At 36.3% G+C, this 21,229-nt stretch overlaps 5 protein-coding genes across 5 annotated transcripts; all 5 read right to left on the bottom strand.

Moving 5' to 3' along the window:
* Positions 1-2,924: 2,924 nt before the first annotated feature.
* On the bottom strand, positions 2,925-3,101 carry LOC125351208 (keratin-associated protein 20-2-like). The gene has a single exon (XM_048345915.1). It carries the CDS (start codon positions 3,099-3,101, stop codon positions 2,925-2,927), a length of 177 nt encoding a protein of 58 aa, XP_048201872.1.
* A 3,501-nt stretch (positions 3,102-6,602) lies between these two features.
* LOC125351206 (keratin-associated protein 20-2-like) lies at positions 6,603-6,773 on the bottom strand. Its single transcript, XM_048345913.1, has one exon. It carries the CDS (start codon positions 6,771-6,773, stop codon positions 6,603-6,605), a length of 171 nt encoding a protein of 56 aa, XP_048201870.1.
* Positions 6,774-10,977: 4,204 nt separating this feature from the next.
* LOC125351205 (keratin-associated protein 20-2-like) lies at positions 10,978-11,154 on the bottom strand. Its single transcript, XM_048345912.1, has one exon. It carries the CDS (start codon positions 11,152-11,154, stop codon positions 10,978-10,980), a length of 177 nt encoding a protein of 58 aa, XP_048201869.1.
* A 5,953-nt stretch (positions 11,155-17,107) lies between these two features.
* On the bottom strand, positions 17,108-17,284 carry LOC125351204 (keratin-associated protein 20-2-like). Its single transcript, XM_048345911.1, has one exon. It carries the CDS (start codon positions 17,282-17,284, stop codon positions 17,108-17,110), a length of 177 nt encoding a protein of 58 aa, XP_048201868.1.
* A 3,625-nt stretch (positions 17,285-20,909) lies between these two features.
* LOC125351203 (keratin-associated protein 20-2-like) lies at positions 20,910-21,086 on the bottom strand. The gene has a single exon (XM_048345910.1). It carries the CDS (start codon positions 21,084-21,086, stop codon positions 20,910-20,912), a length of 177 nt encoding a protein of 58 aa, XP_048201867.1.
* Between the last annotated feature and the right edge of the window lie 143 nt (positions 21,087-21,229).

The raw sequence follows: 21,229 nt of genomic DNA, 5'->3' as shown, positions 1-21,229 counted from the left end.
GTGCTAGCCTTGAGCGGGAAGAAGCCAGGGACAGTGCTCAGGCCCTGAGTCCAAGGCCCAGGACTGGCCAAAAAAAAAAAAAAAAAAAAGGAAAGCATCATGTTTTCTTTCTTTTAATTGATTATAAGCATTACTTTTCCTCAGTGTTGAGAGGTATGTTTACATATAATACATTGCATATGTTAAATGTTTATTCTAATAATTAAGATAAATTTCCAAGTTCCCAAATAAAATTTAAGGCCTAAGTTTGTCAGTGATAGTTTCATCAATAATGTTGTATTTTTTTTAATTCATTGCCAAAGTGATGTACAGAGGTGTTGCAATTTCCTTCATAAGGCAGTGAATATATTCCTCATCAAACTTGTTGCCTCCTCCCTCATTTTTCTCCCACCTCCCCTGGCCGAAGTTGTACAGTTGGTTTCAGCATGTTGTCAGTAATGTTGAGTTTTAAAATACTATAGTGGCCAAATTTCTTTGGGTATAATGTTGCAATTTCTTGAAAATTAAGGAAGAAATCTTTTACTAAAGTTCCTTTATCTAATAACTATTTCACAATGTATTACATGCTTCTCAAAAAAATATGTAGGTGACAGCCTTTGGGGGAAATTTTACAAATATGGTTCACAAATGTAAATGTTTATATGAGAATGTTGTGTTGCAATGTCTAAGCACACTGAGTTTTGCTTTAAGCTGAGATCATTTCTGGAAATTTTTAATACCAAATGCCCACTAGACAGGGTTTTATCTGACTTCACTGACTTGTATTCCAAAAATTACCTGATATATGTGGAGCAAATATTCTCTTTTCTGAAATAACAGCCAGTGCTCCTTTGTCAATATTAACAAAGTAAAGGAACATTAGAGTGTCAGGATAAAGGATGATTTTCGTGGCCAAAAGTATCTTTACAAGTTTGCTATATTAAGGCCTGGTGTGGTGGTACATGCTTATAATCCTAGCTAACCAGCATGGAGAGAAGAGAGGATAACTACCCAAGATTAAAGCATGAAATCCAATCTGAGGCAATAAAAGAATGGCTGGTGGCATGACTCAAGTAGTAGAACTTTTGCCAAACAAGTGTAAGGTTATGAGTTCCATTCCCAGTGTTGCAAAAAATAAGAAAATTTATGGTCTGATCAACTCTCACAGTGTCTTCTGAATCACATGGAAATAGCCTGACCCTAAATTAAAGTTCTATATTCAGATTCTTAGATGTATGCTACAAAGCACCCGAGGAGACATCCTAAGACAGTATTGTTCTTCAATAATGTCCCTATACTCTCTTCTTTCTCTGTATCTCCCCATAACTTCTTCTCTCCTTGACATGCATACACACACGTACACATACACAAATAAGCAAATACAACATACACACAGAAACAGAAAAATAAATTAAACTAAATGTATTGGAGCATCATTTCGAATGATAACAGTTCATTAAGCATTAGCTTTATTTTCTCCTATGACGTATGTATAGTCAACTCTCCATGTCTGTGGATTTCTTATCCATTCTTTCAAGTAAACTCATATAGAAATCTTACAGAAAACAATTGCCCCTATAGTAAAGTAGATACATTTCATCTTGTCACTATTCTCTAACAGCCCATTATTACTTCTAGTTATGTGAAATTTACTTTTTTTTGGCATCCTAAGTTATTTAGTACATACTGGAAAATACATGTAGGTGCTATATGTTAGACTTTTTATTATTCAGGAAAATATATGAGAAAAACATACAAGCTTTTTTTGGTGTGTGAGGTATTATTTCTGTATCTGTGTCTGTTGGTATCAAAGTACCAACAAAGTGGTTGAACTTGTTAGAAATCCTAAAAACCCTAAGCAGGTTTACAAAGTAGAGGAAGAATTCGAAATTTTGCTAGAAATGGACTGTGAACTAGAATAATCACTTTGGTAAACCCTTCAATTTTATATAGGCAAAATTCAGGGATCCTACGTACAGAAATGTGATATCTATTGATACACTCAACAGAAACAGACACATTTGTTTTCCTGTTGTGAATCACTATTAAAAAGTAAAGTACACAATTGCTTATTACTTAAAAATGAATTGTGTCACACACCCACCATACATCAACAAACACAAGAGAAGAACATAGTTTTTACCAAATTCATTATTTCATATCTCAGAAACATTCACCTGAGCACAATAAGCAAGAGGGGAAAATCTTAGTTTATCTTAAAAAGTTTGTCTATAAATAAAACGTAGAAGACAGAAAATTGCTAATAATGACATAGGAAGGATTTTCTGAGTAGTTTCATACTTTCTATTTTAATCTGGGTGGATTACATTTTATAACAATGATTCACACCTAATTTTGCTTATTCTCTATAATTCAAAATGATATGAAATAAAATAGGCATTTTTGTTATTTCTACCATGTGCTCATCAAAATGTGGATTTAATTTCACTGGACAGTTTTCTGTTAACAGTATTCCACAGTTAATAAACTTAGATCAATGATTTATGAGAAATGTAATACACATCTAGTGTATGCTCTTGTTCTCCTTTTCTCCCTCCCATTCCCTATACTCTCATTCTCATAACTCAGCAGCCACATATAAACATACAAAATTGACAAAAATAATTTAACAAACTCACAAGAAATAATGTATGCTTTGAATTATGGTTTATTTTATAATGCATCATTTCACAAAAATAGACAGTCACATTCAATATCACTTTACATAGAATAATAAAATGTAAAAATATTTCCTCAAATTCTTACACAATCTAATTTTAAAATGATGGATCAAAATGAGCACTGTTCCCTTCAATTTTTTTCAGTGAGTTTGTTGCATACTTGAGATTTCTGAAGACATTCAAAAATTTTTCATGGGAAGAAACTTGGAGAGAGTTGCAGTAGGACAAGATACAGCCAATAGTCTCAGTAGGGGAGGGAGCTCCTCAGTAGAAGCCATAGGACCAGTACCTTCCACAGCACAGGGGGCGGCAGCAGCCATAACCATAGCCACCGTAAACAAGGCCACCATAGCCTCCATAGCCACAGCCACAGCGATAGCCACAGCCTAGGCCTCCATAGCCATAGCCCAGGCCTCCATAGTAGCTGCCGTAGTAGCACATGGTGTCAGGAGTGGACTGTGGAGAGGAGGAGCAGAAGCTGGGGTTCTTGAGTGTGGGTGTCCCTGTGTGCCAGGTGCCTTTTATACCCCTGGGTGGTGGGCGGGGAAGCGACAGGCACCTGAGAATCATGTGCCTCCCTCAGTGCTTCCCACAGCATCCCGAGCGCCTCGCTTTAGTGGATAAACAAGGCCCTCATAACTCGGATGGTTTTGCTCCGATGTCAGAATTCCAGGATCCGTTTATGAGCCACATTCTTCAGAATTTTTAAGATTTTCTTCTACTCTATATTTAGTTTTCCACATATATGATGTCATTACATAGCAGGATGCCAATCCTGAGAATGTATATGTCTATTTTTATTGTTTTGCTTCAATTTCTTCAGCAGAAAAACATTTTTGTGTGGATCTTTGACTTTCTCACTCTGCTCTTTTTGTCTATGTCTCTCTCACACACACACACACACATGGCAGGAACACACACACACATACACACACACACACACACACACACACACACACACACCTCTATCTCCAGTCCTCCTTCACTTACACCTTCCTCTTTCCCTTTCCTCATTCTTCCTCTTAGGTTACTACATCTCTTATTACCAAACCCCTTTAACTCCTGATCTTCTCTTGTTTTTATGAAGAAAGTTCCATCTAGAGATTCATTTACTACTCTCTAGGTCATAAACAATGAGGGAATCATTTTCTATACTATGATTGCTTGAAGGTAAGTTACTATAGTCTGTACATATATTTGTGACGTATTCAGTAACATTTTTATTTAGTGTATGTTATTTGAGAAGGTAGGAAGATAGAGGACCAAGTTACATACCAGTGCTCTAGATACTATAATATTCAATCTATGAAAAGAAATATGTTTCCTTTCTTTTGAATTTTAAGTCTTTAGTTGCTAGATAAGCATGTACAATATACCATTTATATTAAATGTTGGTTCTTAAAATTAAATAGATTTTCAATTGCTCAAGTAAAGCTTGAAACCTGATTGTGTCAGGATTTCATCAATAGTGTTCATTATGAAAATATTATATTGGTAATAACTTGGGCAAAATATTATGATTTCATAAACAGCAAATAGAAAATCTTATGTTCAACTGTGTGTAAAATTTGTTTTACAATGTCTTAGAGATTTGTCAGAAAAAATGTAATAATTGCTAAACTATGGGGGAAATTTCATAGAAAAACATGGATTCACAAGCATAAATGCATACAGGAGATAGAAATAATGTCTCAGCACATTAAGAATTATGACTCTGAGATGGTGATTAGTGATCATATCTGGAAAATTTCAAGACCAAATATGGAGTAATCAGCAATCATCAGACAGGGATTTTACCAGTCCTGGTATTCACTGATAGGTAAGATGGAGGGAGAATAACATGATGTATGAGGCAGAAATTTTCTCTCTTCTGAGACACCATGTTTTGTAACATAGCATGTACTTTGGAATCATTAGTAGACAAAGACAAGGATAATAGCAGTGACAAGAGAAAGGACCATTGTGGTGACCACAATATTTTTGAAAAGCCTAAGGCCTAGTGTGGCAATATGTGCCCATAGTCATAGCTGAGCCAGATGGGAAGTAAGAATACAGAAATTCAAGACTAGCCTGGGTAAACGTATGAAATCCTTCTGAAACAACAACAGGAGCAGAAAAAATAAAACACAAAAGCCAGAAAATGGAGGAGAAGGATCAAGTAACAGAATATTTACCAAGTGAGTTCAGAGCTATGCATACATTCCCAGCATTGCAAAAAATAATTGAATATATTATGAATCAGTTGTGGCTCAGAATCTTAGGAAGGATTTCATGACATTAGATGAACAAACTGCTGTTCATGTCACTGAATTTTGAGGTACACAGAAACTGAGGAAACATTCAAAGTCACTGTTGTCTGTGTTTCATTTCTCTGTATCTCACTATAACGGTTCCTCTACTTCATATGCATATACACACTCACAAGACACACATGCACAAACACATTTATTTGTACATACAGCAGAACATGTTATAAAGCAAAAATAATGAAGAAAAATATTATACTGATTGCATGGAGGAAAAATTTAGAATGACATCATTTTATCTAATGTAAACATCATTTTATCCTATGAAATAAATATAGTCAATCTTCTGTGTCTGTGGATTTCTCATGGATTTTTTTCAGTGAGCTGAGAGAAATGGGGAAGATGTTACCTGTATGTACATGAAAAAAGGAAAAGAATTTCCACATGTCACTATTCTGTAAATAAACTGGTATCATGCCTATTTTGTAAAATTTACATTACTTTTAGCATCCTAAAAAATTTAGAGTTGCCTTAAGTCCTACAGGACACTATATGTAGGTTAAGTATATTAGACTTTTTATTGTTTTGTCAAATAAAGGGGAAAACCTGTAAGAATTTTGAGTGTGTAATTCCATTTCTCTATTTGTGTCTGTTGATAAAGTAACACTATGGAAGTTTCAAGCATGGACATAGAATTAGGAGGATCAACTGCAATAATTAAAATTGTTTAAAACCAAAATGCAGTCAGGTTTAACAAAGCTAAGGACGAATTAGAAACATTATTGGAAACAGAGTGACTACTGGAAGAATTACTGTGGGGGATTCATGAAGAGCATTCAGGTAGCCTACATGCAGAAATTTTATGTCCATTTCTATACTCAGCAGAAATGGATGTTTTGTTTTCCTAATATTATATAATATTTAAAAGTAAAAGTTTGTAACTGTTTATTACTTGAAAATGAATGGCATTTTAGACCTGCCATGGGTAAATACAAAACTAAGATAAACGTCTCTTACCCTCCTGATTTTGGATCTCAGAAATATTAAATAGAGCAAAATAAAGAAGAATGCAAGATCTTGTTTTAACTTTAACTTCTATCTACAAAAACAATTTAGAACACGGGCCATTGGTAACCCTTAATTTTGGTAAAGTGAAAGTTTTTTCAGGGTGGTATCATCTATTCTGTGTTTTCCTAGGTTGGGTGATATTTTCTACCAATGACTGGCACAAAATTCTGCTTATTATCTATAATTCAAAATGACAGGAGATAAAGTAGGCATTTTTGTTATTACTACAAGTTGCTCCTCAAGTAGTACATTTAATTCAGTAAACATCTTTCTGTTCATCTCTGCTCTTAGCTTACCTATGTGTTAGAAATAATCCTTTTCTGTTATGAAGGAAAGTATTTCCTCTTGTTCTCAGTGTGTTCATGCTTTGAATATCAACATCAAACACTATAAACTCATAAGAAACAAGATTTGTAACAAAATATTATTTATTTAATAATATATGTCTTCACAAAATAATGTGTTAAACAAATAATGGGTTAAATGAACACGATGCATTTAATTTACAGGTGGATGTATAGTTGAGATTTCTGAAGACATTCAAAAATTTCTCATGGTAAGAAATTGGGAGCTAGTTGCAGTAGGACAGCAGGACACAGGCAATCGTCTCAACAGGGGAGGGAGCTCCTCAGTAGAAGCCATAGGACCAGTACCTTCCACAGCATAGGGGGCCGCAGCAGCCATAACCATAGCCACCATAACCAAGGCCACCATAGCCTCCATAGCCACAGCCACAGCCACAGCCTAGGCCTCCATAGCCATAGCCCAGGCCTCCATAGTAGCTGCCGTAGTAGCACATGGTGTCAGGAGTGGACTGTGGAGAGGAGGAACAGAAGGTGGGGTTCTTGAGTGTGGGTGTCCCTGTGTGCCAGGTGCCTTTTATACCCCTGGGTGGTGGGTGGGGAAGCCACAGGCACCTGAGAATCATGTGCCTCCCTCATGCTTCCCACAGCATCCTGAGCACTTTCATGTAGTGGATAAACAAGGCTCTCATAGCCGAGAAGATTTTGTTCCTATGTCAGAATCCATGATTAATTTTGAGCCAATTTCTTTTTAGAGCCTAAGATTTTCCCTGGTTCTATACTGTGTATTCAGAACATGTAACGTCATTACACAGTATGGTGTTAATCATGAGAGTACATAGTCCATTTCTATTTGTTTTCTGTTTTGTCTCCATTCCACATCAGGAAAATGTTTTGTGTTCGCCTCCAACTCTGTGTGTGTGTGTGTCTCTCATACACAAGCAACACACAAAAATCTCTATCGCTATTCCTTCTCCATCACTCATTCCTCCCTCTTCCCTTTCTTTTTTACCATCTTCCTTTTCTTATCCATACCTCGCTACAACACTCCCTTATTACCTTCCCTCTGCTTCATTTTTTGAAAGGAGTTTCTTCTCGAATCTCATTTACTGTTCTATTGCTCAAGGACAATAAGCTAATCACATTTTATGTTATGATTACCTGATAACAATTGTCTACAGTCTGTACATGTGATTGACACTTATTCAGAAGCCATTGTTTAATGAGCAATATTGGAAACTTTCCACACACAAAAAAATGACCATTTTATAAAACAGAACTATAAATACCACAGTGTTGAATATTATAAAAGGAAACATTGTTTTCCTTCTTTTGTATTTTAGATGTTTAGTGGACATATAAGCACATACAGTAAGTTACACATACTAAATCTTTGTTTCAATATTTAAAATCGATTTTTCAATTGTCCAAATAAAGTTTGAAGCCGCTCTCTGTCAGTTCGGATTTCATCAATAGTGTTGATTTTTAAAATATTGTCTGGGGTAAATAACTTGGGGCAAGATGTTATTATTTTTGGAAAATCACTGAAGTAATCTGCATTCAATTCTGTGTAAGATCTCCTAGTCTGGTGGTTATTTTATGATGTTCTAGAGATTTGTTAGGAAAACCAAAATTATCATTTTGGGGAAATTGCAAAGGAAAAATGGGTTCAGATGTATAAAGGCTTATAGGATATTCATACACTGTCTGAGCACATTGAAGATTATGGCCCTTATATTATGAACAGAGATGATATCTGGAAATTTTTATAACTAAATAAAGACTAATCATTAGTCCTCACAGAGGGATCTTACCAGTCCTGACATCCACTGATATGTAACATGGAGGGAGAATCAACGGACGTATGTGGCAGAAATTATCTCTCTTGTAAGGCACCATACTTATTAATTCATCCTGTACATAGGTGTTAGTAGTAGACAAAAACAGGGATGATTATGTACACTGAGCAAATAAAGGTCTATTTGTAGGGTTAAAGTGTCTTTGAGCGTTTGTTGCATGAAGTCCTGGTGTGGTAGTGTATGTCTATACTCATAGCTACCCCAGAAGAGGGGTATAGTAATCCAAGACTAAGCTGGGCAAGAGAATGAAGTCCTATTTGAAATAACCAGAAAGAGACAGAGAGACAGACACAGAGAGACAGAGAGACAGGGAGACAGAGAAACAGAGAGAGAAGAAAGGATGCTCACGCGAATCAAGTGATACATCATTTGCCTGGTGAATAAATGTTTCTGAGTTTCATTCCCAGCATTGCAAAAAAATAGTTGGATATATTATGAATTGATGGTCTGATCAATTGTGGCTTTTAAATCACATGGAAGATTGCATGACATTAGATGAACAAATTGAGATCACTGAATTTTAGGATACAAATACACTAGGGAACCATCCTAAGCCAGTATTGTTTCTCAGTTCTGTCTCTGTTACCTATTTCTCGTTTCTCTGTATATGCCACCCCTGCTCCTTTTTCTCACATGTATAAACACACAACCCATAACCATGTAAATGCACAGAGAAGAGCAGAATCAACAGCAAAAATAATGAAGAGAAATGAAACTAAATATATTGGAATATGATTTAGAGTGGTAATATTTTATTCAACATAAACTTCATTATCTCCTATAAAATAAATGTAGTTGACACTCTGTGTATGTGTATTTCTCATTCAGTCTTCTGAGTGAACTCAGAAACTATTTGAGAGAAAATGGCCATTATATTAATGGTGGAGAAATTTTTCATCTTGCGATTATTCTCTAATTGTCAAATCTAGTTAAATGGAATTTACATGGTTCTTGGCATCATAAGTCATTTAGAGTTGATTTAAAAAATACTGGAAAATATCTGTACATAAGTCTATTCTACTTTTTACTATTTTGAAAAATTTATGAGGAAAACATAAGAATTTGTGCGTCCATTTCGATTTATGTATTTTTATCTATTGTAAAGTAATAATATCTCAGTTTATAAGCTTAGGTATATAATTCGGGAAATCAACTAGGATAATTTAAATTGGTTTTTTTTGTTGTTGTTGTTTTTTTTTGGCTAGTCCTGGGCCTTGGACTCAGGGCCTGAGCACTGTCCCTGGCTTCTTCCCGCTCAAGGCTAGCACTCTGCCACTTGAGCCACAGCGCCGCTTCTGGCCGTTTTCTGTATATGTGGTGCTGGGGAATCGAACCTAGGGCCTCGTATATCCAAGGCAGGCACTCTTGCCACTAGGCTATATCCCCAGCCCAATTTAAATTGTTTAAAACCTAAATATAGTCAAGTTTAGCGAGACTGGGGAAGTATTTGAAATATTGGAAACAAGTTGAATTGGAAGAATTACCTTTGATATTTAATTATTCACAAAGAGTATTCAGGCATCTACACCCAAAAATTTTAGGTCTGTTTCAATACTCAATACAAACGAACACAATAGTTCTCCTGATATGATTTATTATTAAAAAGTAAAAATTTGTAACTGCTGATTACTTGAAAATGAATTGCATTCTGAACTTGCAATGGGGAAATAGGGAAATTAAAAAAAAAGGCCTCCTACCATCCTGATTTGAAATATCAGAAATATTAAATAGAGCAAAATAAAGAAGAATGCACAGTCTTACTTTATCTTCTATCAAAAAAAAATTATTCAGAGACAGAGTATTGGTAACCTCTAATTTTGCTGACCTAGAAGGGTTTTCAGGGTGGTATCATCTTTCTGTTTTGACTGGGGTGGATGTTATTTTCTACCAGTGATTGGTCAATAATTCAAAAATGACATGAGATAAAAATAGCCATTTTTGTCATTTTTACAAATAGCTGATCAAGAAGCATATTTAATTCAATGAGTAGACTCCTGTACATTTTCTCTCTTAGCTAATAATATTAACTTGATGAATTGTTAGAAATAATTGTTACAAGGTAACACCTCTCATTCTCAATACTTCAATCCCTCAAAAACCAACAAAAGGCTGGAGATTTAGCTCAGTGGTAGAGTCCTTGGCTAGCATGGTCAATGCCCAGGGTTGATCCACAGTGCCACCAGCAATACATAAAACTCGTTAGTATTTTGGGCTGTGAGTGTGGCCTAGTTGTAGAGTGTTTTTTTAGCATGCATGAAGACCTGGACTCAATTCCTTACCACCACATACACAGAAAAAGCCAGAAACACAGGGCTGGGGGTATGGCCTAGGGGCAAGAGTGTTTGCCTCCTATACATGAGGCCCTGGGTTCAATTCCCCAGCACCACATATAAAGAAAACGGCCAGGAGTGGCGCTGTGGCTCAAGTGGCAGAGTGTTAGCCTTGAGCAAAAAGAAGCCAGGGACAGTGCTCAGGCCCTGAGTTCAAACCCCAGGACTGGCCAAAAAAAGAAAAAAGAAACCCACAAACATTATAAACTCATGAGAAACAACATTAGTAGCAAAATATTATTTATTTAATCATACTCATATTTTCACAAAATTTGAGACTGAAATTTGGACAGATTATTCCCTGGAATCCAAAATAAAACAATATTTATTCAAAGTACCATACATTCCTATTAAAAATAATGGGTTAAAAGAGCACTATGCATGTCATCTAGGTTTGGATGTGTAGTTGAGATTTCTGAGGACATTTAAATTTTTCTCATGGACGGAACTTGGAGAGAGTTGCAGTAGGACAGCAGGACATAGCCAATCATCTCAGCAGGGGAGAGAAATCCTCAGTAGAAGCCATAGGACCAGTACCTTCCACAACACAGGGGGCGGCAGCAGCCATAACCATAGCCACCATAACCAAGGCCACCATAGCCTCCAAAGCCACAGCCACAGCGATAGCCACAGCCTAGGCCTCCATAGCCATAGCCCAGGCCTCCATAGTAGCTGCCGTAGTAGCACATGGTGTCAGGAGTGGACTGTGGAGAGGAGCAGCAGAAGGTGGGGTTCTTGAGTGTGGGTGTCCCTGTGTGCCAGGTGCCTTTTATACCCCTGGGTGGTGGGTGGGGAAGCCACAGGCACCTGAGAATCATGTGCCTCCCTCAGTGCTTCCCACAGCATCCCGAGCGCCTCGCTTTAGTGGATAAACAAGGCCCTCATAACTGGGATGGTTTTGCTCCGATGTCAGAATTCCAGGATCCGTTTATGAGACAAATTCTTCAGAATTTTTAAGATTTTCTTCGACTCTATATTTAATTTATTCAACATATATGATGTCATTACATAGCATGATGCCAGTCGTGAGAATGTATATGTCTATTTTTATTGTTTTGCTTCAATTTCTTCAGCAGAAAAACATTTTTGTGTGGATCTTTGACTTTCTCACTCTGCTCTTTTTGTCAATATCTCTCTCACACACATGGCAGGAGCAAACACACACACACACACACACACACACACACACACACACACACACACACACCTCTGTCTCCATTCCTCCTTCACTTACACCTTCCTCTTTCCCTTTCCTCATTCTTCCTCTTAGGTTACTACATCTCTTATTACCAAACCCCTTTAACTCCTGATCTTCTCTTGTTTTTATGAAGAAAGTTCAATGTAGAGATTCATTTATTGCTGTCTTGGTCATAAACAACAAGGGAATCATTTTCAATATTATGATTGCTTGAAGGTAAGTTACTATAGTCTGTACAAATATCTGAGACATATTCAAAATCATTTTTGTTTAGTGTATGTTATTTGAGAAGGTAGGAAGATAGAGGACCAACTTACATACCAGTACTCTAGATACTATAATATTCAATCTTATGAAAGGAAATATGTTTCCTTTCTTTTGAATTTTAAGTCTTTAGTTGCTAGATAAGCATGTACAATATACCATTTATATTAAATGTTGGTTCTTAAAATTAAATAGATTTTCAATTGCTCAAGTAAAGCTTGAAACCTGATTGTGTCAGGATTTCATCAATAGTGTTCATTATGAAAATATTATATTGGTAAAAACTTGGGCAAAATATTATGATTTCATAAACATCAAATAGAAAATCTTATGTTCAACTGTGTGTAAAATTTGTTTTACAATGTCTTAGAGATTTGTCAGAAAAAATGTAATAATTGCTAAACTATGGGGGAAATTTCATAGAAAAACATGGATTCACAAGCATAAATGCATACAGGAGATAGACATAATGTCTCAGCACATTAAGAATTATGACTCTGAGATGGTGATTAGGGATCATATCTGGAAAATTTCAAGAGCATATACGGAATAATCAGCAATCATCAAACAGGGATTTTACCAGTCCTGGTATTCACTGATAGGTAAGATGGAGGGAGAATAACATGATGTATGAGGCAGAAATTTTCTCTCTTCTGTTTTCTAACATGGCATGTACTTGGGAATCATTAGTAGACAAAGACAAGGATAATGACAGAGACAAGAGAAAGGACCATTGTGGTGATCACAATATTTTTGAAAAGTTTAAGGCCTAGTGTGGCAATATATGCCCATAGTCATAGCTGTGCCAGATGGGAAGTAGGAATACAGAAAATCAAGACTAGCCTGGGAAAACGTATGAAATCCTTTTGAAACAACAACAGCACCAGAAAAAAAAAAAAACACAAAAGCCAGAAAATGGAGGATAAGGATCAAGTAACAGAATATTTACCAAGTGAGTTCAGAGCTATGTGTACATTCCCAGCATTGTAAAAAATAATTGAATATATTATGAATCAGTTGTGGCTTCTGAATCTTAGGAAGGATTTCAAGACATTAGATGAACAAACTGTTGTTCATGTCACTGAATTTTGAGGTACACAGAAACTGAGGAAACATTCCAAGTCACTGTTGTCTGTGTTTCATTTCTCTGTATTTCATCATAACGGTTCCTCTATTTCATATGCATATACACACTCACAAGACACACATGCACAAACACATTTATTTGTACATACAGCAGAACAGGTTATAAAGCAAAAATAATGAAGAGAAATATTATACTGATTGCATGGAGGAAAAATTTAGAATGGCATCACTTTATCCAACGTAAACATCATTTTATCCTATGAAATAAATATAGTCAATCTTCTGTGTCTGTGGATTTCTCATGGATTTTTTTCAGTGAGCTGAGAGAATTGGGGAAGATGTTACCTGTATGTACATGAAAAAAGGAAAAGAATTTCCACATGTCACTATTCTGTAAATAAACTGGTATCATGCCTATTTTGTAAAATTTACATTACTTTTAGCATCCTAAAAAATTTAGAGTTGCCTTAAGTCCTACAGGACACTATATGTAGGCTAAGTATATTAGACTTTTTATTGTTTTGTCAAATAAAGGGGAAAACCTGTAAGAATTTTGAGTGTGTAATTCCATTTATCTATTTGTATCTGTTGATAAGGTAACACTATGGAAGTTTAGAAGCATGGACATAGAATTAGGAGGATCAACTACAATAATTAAAATTGTTTAAAACCAAAATGCAGTCAGGTGTAGCAAGGCTAAGGAAGAATTAGTAACATTATTGGAAACAGAATGAGAACTGCAAGAATTACTATGGGGTATTCATAAAGAGCATTCAGGTAGCCTACATGCAGAAATTTTATGTCCATTTCTATACTCAGCAGAAATGGATGTTTTGTTTTCCTAATATTATATAATATTTAAAAGTAAAAGTTTGTAACTGTTTATTACTTGAAAATGAGTTGCATTCTAGACTTGCCACAGGTAAATACAAACTAAGATAAATGTCTCTTACCCTCCTGATTTTGGATCGCAAAATATTAAAAAGAACAAAATAAAGAGGATGCACGATCTTGTTTTAACTTTAACTTCTATTGAAAAAAACAATTTAGAATACAGGCCATTGGTAACCCTTAATTTTGGTAAAGTGGAAGTTTTTTCAGGGTAGTATCATCTTTTCTCTTTTTTTCTAGGTGGGTGATATTTTCTACCAATGATTAGCACAAAATTCTGCATATTATCTATAATTCAAAATGACAGGAGATAAAGAAGGCATTTTTGTTATTACTACAAGTTGCTCCTCAAGTAATACATTTAATTCATTAAACATCTTTCTGTTCATCTCTGCTCTTAGCTTACCTATATGTTAGAAATAATCCTTTCCTGTTATGTGGGAAACTATTCCCTCTCATTTTCAGTGCATCAGTTTCATTCTTTGAATATCAACATCAAACACTATAAATTCATAACAAACAAGATAACAGCAAGCATAACTCTAAATGATGAAAAACTAAAGCCATTCCCTTTAAAGTCAGGAACAAGACAGGGATGTCCACTCTCTCACCTTCTCTTCAACATAGTACTAGAATTCCTAGCCAGAGCAATTAGGCAAGAAGAAAATATAAAGGGGATCCAAATAGGAAAAGATGAAGTTAAACTTTCTCTCTTCGCAGATGACATGATCCCATACCTAAATAACCCCATAGGCTCTACCCGCAAGCTTCTAGAGCTGATCTAAAACTTTGGCAAAGTTGCAGGATATAAAATAAACCCTCAAAAATCAATGGCCTTTCTCTATGCTAACGACCCGAAGACTGAGGCTGAAATCAGGAAAATAACTCCCATTGCAATACCCTCAAAAAACATAAAATACCTAGGAATAACCTTAACCAAAGAAGTGAAAGACCTCTATGATGAGAACATTAAAAACATGAAAAATGAAATTAAGGCAGAACTAAGGAAATGGAAAAACCTCCCATGCTCCTGGATTGGGAGGATTAATATAATCAAAATGGCAATATTGCCAAAGGCTATCTACAAATTCAATGCAATACCCATTAATATCCCAACACCATTTTTTGATGAAATAGAGGAAGCAATCCAGAAATTCATATGGAACAATAAAAGACCCAGAATAGCAAAGACAATCCTTAGCAGAAAGAACATTGCTGGAGGAATTACAATACCCAACTTCAAGCTGCATTATAAAGCTATAGTAGTAAAAACAGCTTGGTATTGGCACCGGAGCAGGCCTGAAGACCAATGGAACAGAATTGAAGACCCAGAAATAAACCCACAGAACTACGCCTACTTAATCTTTGATAAAGGAGCTAAAACAATAGTTTGGAAGAAAGATAGCCTCTTTAACAAATGGTGCTGGCAAAACTGGTTCAACATATACAACAAACTAAAACTAGATCCTTACATATCACCCTGCACCAAAATCAATTCCAAATGGATTAAAGACCTCAAAATCAAAACAGACACCCTGAAAACACTAAAGGAAGGAGTAGGAGAAACACTTGGGCTCCTTGGCACAGGACGGAACTTCCTTAACAAAGACCCAGAAAAGCTACAAATCAAAGAAAGGTTGGACAAATGGGACTGCACCAAACTGCAGAGCTTCTGCATGGCAAAGGACATAGCTCGCAAGATAAACAGAAAGCCCTCAGATTGGGAGAAGATCTTTACCGGCCATACAACAGACAAAGGCCTCATATCTAAAATATATGCAAAACCAAAAAAATTACCTTCCTCCAAAACAGAACCACAAAGATCCAATAGCCCCCTCATCAAGTGGGCTAAAGACTTACAAAGAGACTTCTCTGATGAGGAAATGAGAATGGCCAAGAGACATATGAAAAAGTGCTCTACATCACTGGCCATAAAAGAAATGCAAATCAAAACAACATTGAGATTCCATCTCACCCCAGTAAGAATGTCATATATCAAAAAAACTAACAATAACAATTGTTGGAGGGGATGTGGCCAAAAGGGAACCGTACTTCATTGTTGGTGGGAATGTAAACTTGTTCAGCCACTTCGCAAGGGGTATAGAGATTCCTCAGAAGGCTAAACATAGAACTCCCCTATGACCCAGCAGCCCCACGTTGGGTATCTGTCCAAAAGACCACAAATAAAATCACACTAAAGCCACCAGCACAACAATGTTCATCGCAGCACAATTTTCATAGCTACAATCTGGAAACAACCCAGATGCCCCTCAGTAGACGATTGTAGCAGGAAAATGTGGTAAATATACACAATGGAATTTTATGCCTCTATCAGAAATAATGACATTGCCCCATTTGTAAGGAAATGGAAGGACTTGGAAAAAGTTATACTAAGTGAAGTGAGCTAGACCCAAAGAAACATGGACTCTATGATCTTCCTTATAGGGAATAATTAGCACAGGTTTAGGCAAATCACAGCAGAGGATTACAAGAGCCCAATAGCTATACCTTTATGAACACTTAAGATGATGCTAAGTGAAATGAACTCCATGTTATGGAAATGATTGTTATACCACAGTTGTAACTACTTTCAACATGCCATGTGTAACTGTAGCTTCTATTATTGATGATCTTCTTGTATCACCTTCCTGTGGTTGTATCTACACTACCTCTGTATCTTATCTGAGTGTATTGGAAACCATGTACACAGGTATAAGAACTAGGAAATTGAAAGGGAATACCAAAATTGAGAGACACAGGGTAAAAAAAAAAGACAAACAACTACAAAAGCCATACTTGCAAAACTGTTTGGTGTAAATGAACTGAACAACTCGGGGGGGGGGGGAAGGAAAAAGGGGAGGGAGGAAGAGGAAGAAGGGACCAGATAACAAACAGTACAAGTAATGTATCCAATGCCTAATGTATGAAACTGTAACCTTTCTGTAATTCAGTTTGATAATAAAACTTAAAAAACAAAACGAGATATGTAACGAAATATGTTTTATTTAATAATATATGTCTTTTCACAAAATAATGTGTTAAACAAATAATGCATTAAATGAACACCATGCATTTAATTTAGAGGTGGGTGTATAGTTGAGATTTCTGAAGACATTCAAAAATTTTTCATGGGAAGAAATTGGTAGAGAGTTGCAGTAGGACAGCAGGACATAGGCAATCATCTCAGGAGGGGAGGGAGCTCCTCAGTAGAAGCCATAGGACCAGTATCTTCCACAGCATAGGGGGCCGCAGCAGCCATAACCATAGCCACCATAACCAAGGCCACCATAGCCTCCAAAGCCATAGCCACAGCGATAGCCACAGCCTAGGCCTCCATAGCCATATCCCAGGCCTCCATAGTAGCTGCCGTAGTAGCACATGGTGTCAGGAGTGGACTGTGGAGAGGAGGAGCAGAAGGTGGGGTTCTTGAGTGTGGGTGTCCCTGTGTGCCAGGTGCCTTTTATACCCCTGGATAGTGGGTGGGGAAGCCACAGGCACCTGAGAATCATGTGCCTCCCTCAGTGCTTCCCACAGCATCCCGAGCGCCTCGCTTTAGTGGATAAACAAGGCCCTCATAACCTGGATGGTTTTGCTCCTATGTCAGAATTTTACAAGCTGTTTATGAGAAAAATTCTTTATTCATTTTCAAGCTTTCTGTAACTCTATATTTAGTTTATTCAGCACATAAAATCTCAGTACACAGTACAATGTAAATCAGGAAAATAGGTGTCTCATTTCTATTTTTATTCTGTCTTGTTTCCATTTCTCCATATGGAAAAGATTTTTGTTTAAACCTCTACTCTGTCTCTCATTTTCTCCTCTCTTTCTCTCTAATACACACACACCAAACTACACATGCACACACATACAACATACACACACACAATTCTCTCTCTGCCTTTATTCCTCCATCACTCCTTCCTCTTTCCCTTTCCTTTTCACTTTTAATCCCTGTTTATTTCTGCATACTTTGCCACCCAAATCCCCTATCTCCCTCCCTCTCTTCTTTTTTTTGGAAAAAAAATATGTAGAGAGACTGGATAACTAAGTTTTGTCCTGAAAGATGATCTAGTTATTTTTTAGGTTGTGATTACTTGATGGCAATTTACTGAAGTCTGTATATATATTTGACACTTACACTGAAGCCATTGCTTAGTGCACATTATCTGAAACTTCCCAGAAAATAAATGACTGTCTTATCAGACAGAATGATAAATATGATAACATTCAATAGTATTAAAGGAAATACAGTATTTGGTTAATTTTTTTATTTTAAATATTTAGTGTGTAGGCGCACAAACACATATAATCTATCATACATATTAAATGTTTGTTCCAATAATTAAAGTTTGCATCCTGAGATGTCAATGAGCATTTCATCAATAGTGTTTATTTTCAATTGAATAAATAACTTTGGGCAAAATGTTATGATTTCTTGAATGCCAAATCAAACATCCTGTATTGTACTCAATATTGTATACAATTTCTCACTTCAATGGTAATTTTACAATGTCATAGAAATCTATTGAAAACCGTGAAATAATTGATATCATTTGGGGGAAATTTCAAAGTAAATACATGGACTGACAAGTATAGTTGCTTATATGAGATGGATATAGTGTCTGAGCACACTGAAATTATGGCCCTGAAATGGTGAGCAGAGATGGTATCTGGAAAAATTAAAAAATCAAAGATGGGGTAATCAGCAATCTTTAGACAGGGATTTTATCAGTTGTGGTATTCATTTAGAGATACAATGGAGGGAGAATCATGTGATGTGTGTTCCAGAAATTATCTCTACTGAGACATCCAGCTTTGTTACATAGCCTGTACTTAAGGTTCCATTGGTAGACAATGACAGGGATGATTTTACACTGTAACAAGATAAAGCACTTAGTGACAACAGTACCTTTGAAAGTTTGTTACCTTAAGGCCTGGTGTGGTAGTGTATGTCTATATCCATAGCTATACCCAATGTAGAGGATTATAGCAATCCAGGCTGGGCAGAAGCATGAAGTCCTATCTGAAACAACCAAAAAAGGGGGAGAGAGGGCCTGCTCACATGAATCAAGTGATAGAACATTTGCCTAGGCTCTGAGTCCCATTCCCAATATTGCAAAATAATAATAATAATAATTGGACCAATTACCATGAATTCATAGTCTAATCAGTTGTGGCTTCTGGATCACATGGAAGATTGCATGACATTAGAGGAACAAATTGATTTTCAGATCTTTGAAACTGAGGAAAAATCTTTACCCAGTAACGTTTTTCAGTCCTGTCTCTACTGCCTGTTTCTCTCTCGTTTCTATATATGTGCAGTCACTGCTCCTGTTTTTCATATGTATATGCACAAACAACCCATAAGCACATACAGAAGAGCAGGGTCAACAGCAAAATTAATGAAGAGAAATTAAACTAAATATACTGTGGCATAATTTAGAGTGATAAGGTTTTATTCAACATTGACTTCATTTTCTCCTATGAAATAAATATAGTCAACTCTCTATGTCTCTCAATTGCCCATCCATTGTTTCAAGTGAACTCAGAAACTATTTGGGAATAAATGGCCTCTAAATTAAATAAGGAGGGATATTTCATCTTGTCAATATCCTCTAATAACCTGTTCTCACAGCTATTTATGGAGACTTCATTTTGCTTTTAACATCATAAGTTATTTAGAGTTGATTTAAAAGACAGAGGGCAACAATTGTAGTTTATGTCTATTTGACTTCCTATTGTTTTGAGAAATGTATGAGAAAAGCAACAGAATTTTGTGTGTTCCATTCCTGTATGTGTGTCTGTAGGTAAAGTAACAAAATATGAGTTTATAAGCTTGGATATAAAATTAGAGGAACTGACAAAATAATTAAAATTGCTTAAAACCTAAATATTGTCAGGCTTAGGAAGGCTGAGGAAGAATTAGCTGCATTATTGAAAACAGAATGTGAGCTAAAATAATTGCTTTGGGAAAAGCTTCAATTCTATCTATTCACAAAGAGCATTCAGGCACCTATGTCCAGAAATTTTAGATATGTAGCCAACTGAAGTAGGTGCATTTGGTCTCCTGACAGGATTTAATATTCAAAAGGAAAAAGTATAACTGCTTATTTCTTGAAAATGAATGGCTTTCTTATATCTTACAGAAAGAAGAACAACCGATGCAACAGAGATACTCACAGACAATATGTTGGAAATTAACTCTGCAACTTGTGTGTGGGGAGAGGTAAGAGGAAGGAAAAAAGTCTCCTATCCTCAAGAGTTTGAACCTCAGAAATTTTAAATAGAGCAAAATAAAAAGAAACGCACAAACTTATATTAATTTTAACGTCTACCTATAAGAAACACTAACTTACAAGATAGAGTATTTGTAGCTTTTTATGTTGGTGACATGGAAGGATTTCCAGGGTGCTATCATCCTTTTTTGATCTGAGATGGGTTATATTTTGAAGCTATAATTGGCACATAATTCTTATTCTCTTCAATTCAAAAATGGCATGGGATAAAGTAGGCACTCTTTTTCCACAAGTTGCTCAAGTTGTACATTTAATTCAGTGAATAGACTTCTGTCCATTTTTTCTTTGTTAATAATCTTAGTTTAATTATTTGTTAGAGAAAATTACTAATATTCTGTTCTTTAGAAAGTATCCCCTCTCATTCTCATCCTCGAAAAAACCCACAGCAAACATAAAGAACACATAGGAAACAATATTTTTGCAAAATATGGTTTATTTAATAATGCATATCTTTTCACAAAAATTGAGGTTGAAATTTGGACCCATTTTACCCCAGAGTACTAACTAAAAAATAATTCTTCAAACTGTCATGCAAACCAATTTAAAAAGTAATGGGTTAAATGGGCACTATGCATGTCATCTAGGTTTGGATGTGTAGTTGAGATTTCTGAAGACATTCAAAAATTTCTCATGGGAAGAAACTTGGAGAGAGTTGCAGTAGGACAGGAGATAGCCAATTGTCTCAGCAGGCGAGGGGCGAGGAAGTTCCTCAGTAGAAGCCATAAGACCAGTACCTTCCACAGCACAGGGGGCGGCAGCAGCCATAACCATAGCCACCATAACCAAGGCCACCATAGCCTCCATAGCCACAGCCACAGCGATAGCCACAGCCTAGGCCTCCATAGCCATAGCCCAGGCCTCCATAGTAGCTGCCATAGTAGCACATGGTGTCAGGAGTGGACTGTGGAGAGGAGGAGCAGAAGGTGGGGTTCTTGAGTGTGGGTGTTCCTGTGTTCCAGGTGCCTTTTATACCCCTGGGTGGTGGGTGGGGAAGCCACAGGCACCTGAGAATCATGTGCCTCCGTGAGG

The sequence above is a fragment of the Perognathus longimembris genome, chromosome 5, assembly GCF_023159225.1.
Source record: "Perognathus longimembris pacificus isolate PPM17 chromosome 5, ASM2315922v1, whole genome shotgun sequence".
NCBI lineage: Eukaryota > Metazoa > Chordata > Mammalia > Rodentia > Heteromyidae > Perognathus > Perognathus longimembris.
This window is presented reverse-complemented; position numbering and strand designations above follow the sequence as displayed.

Coding starts and splice junctions, on each gene's coding strand:
- LOC125351206 (XM_048345913.1), bottom strand. CDS start 6,773: ATGTGCTACTACGGCAGCTACTATGGAGGCCTGGGCTATGGCTATGGA.
- LOC125351203 (XM_048345910.1), bottom strand. CDS start 21,086: ATGTGCTACTATGGCAGCTACTATGGAGGCCTGGGCTATGGCTATGGA.
- LOC125351208 (XM_048345915.1), bottom strand. CDS start 3,101: ATGTGCTACTACGGCAGCTACTATGGAGGCCTGGGCTATGGCTATGGA.
- LOC125351204 (XM_048345911.1), bottom strand. CDS start 17,284: ATGTGCTACTACGGCAGCTACTATGGAGGCCTGGGATATGGCTATGGA.
- LOC125351205 (XM_048345912.1), bottom strand. CDS start 11,154: ATGTGCTACTACGGCAGCTACTATGGAGGCCTGGGCTATGGCTATGGA.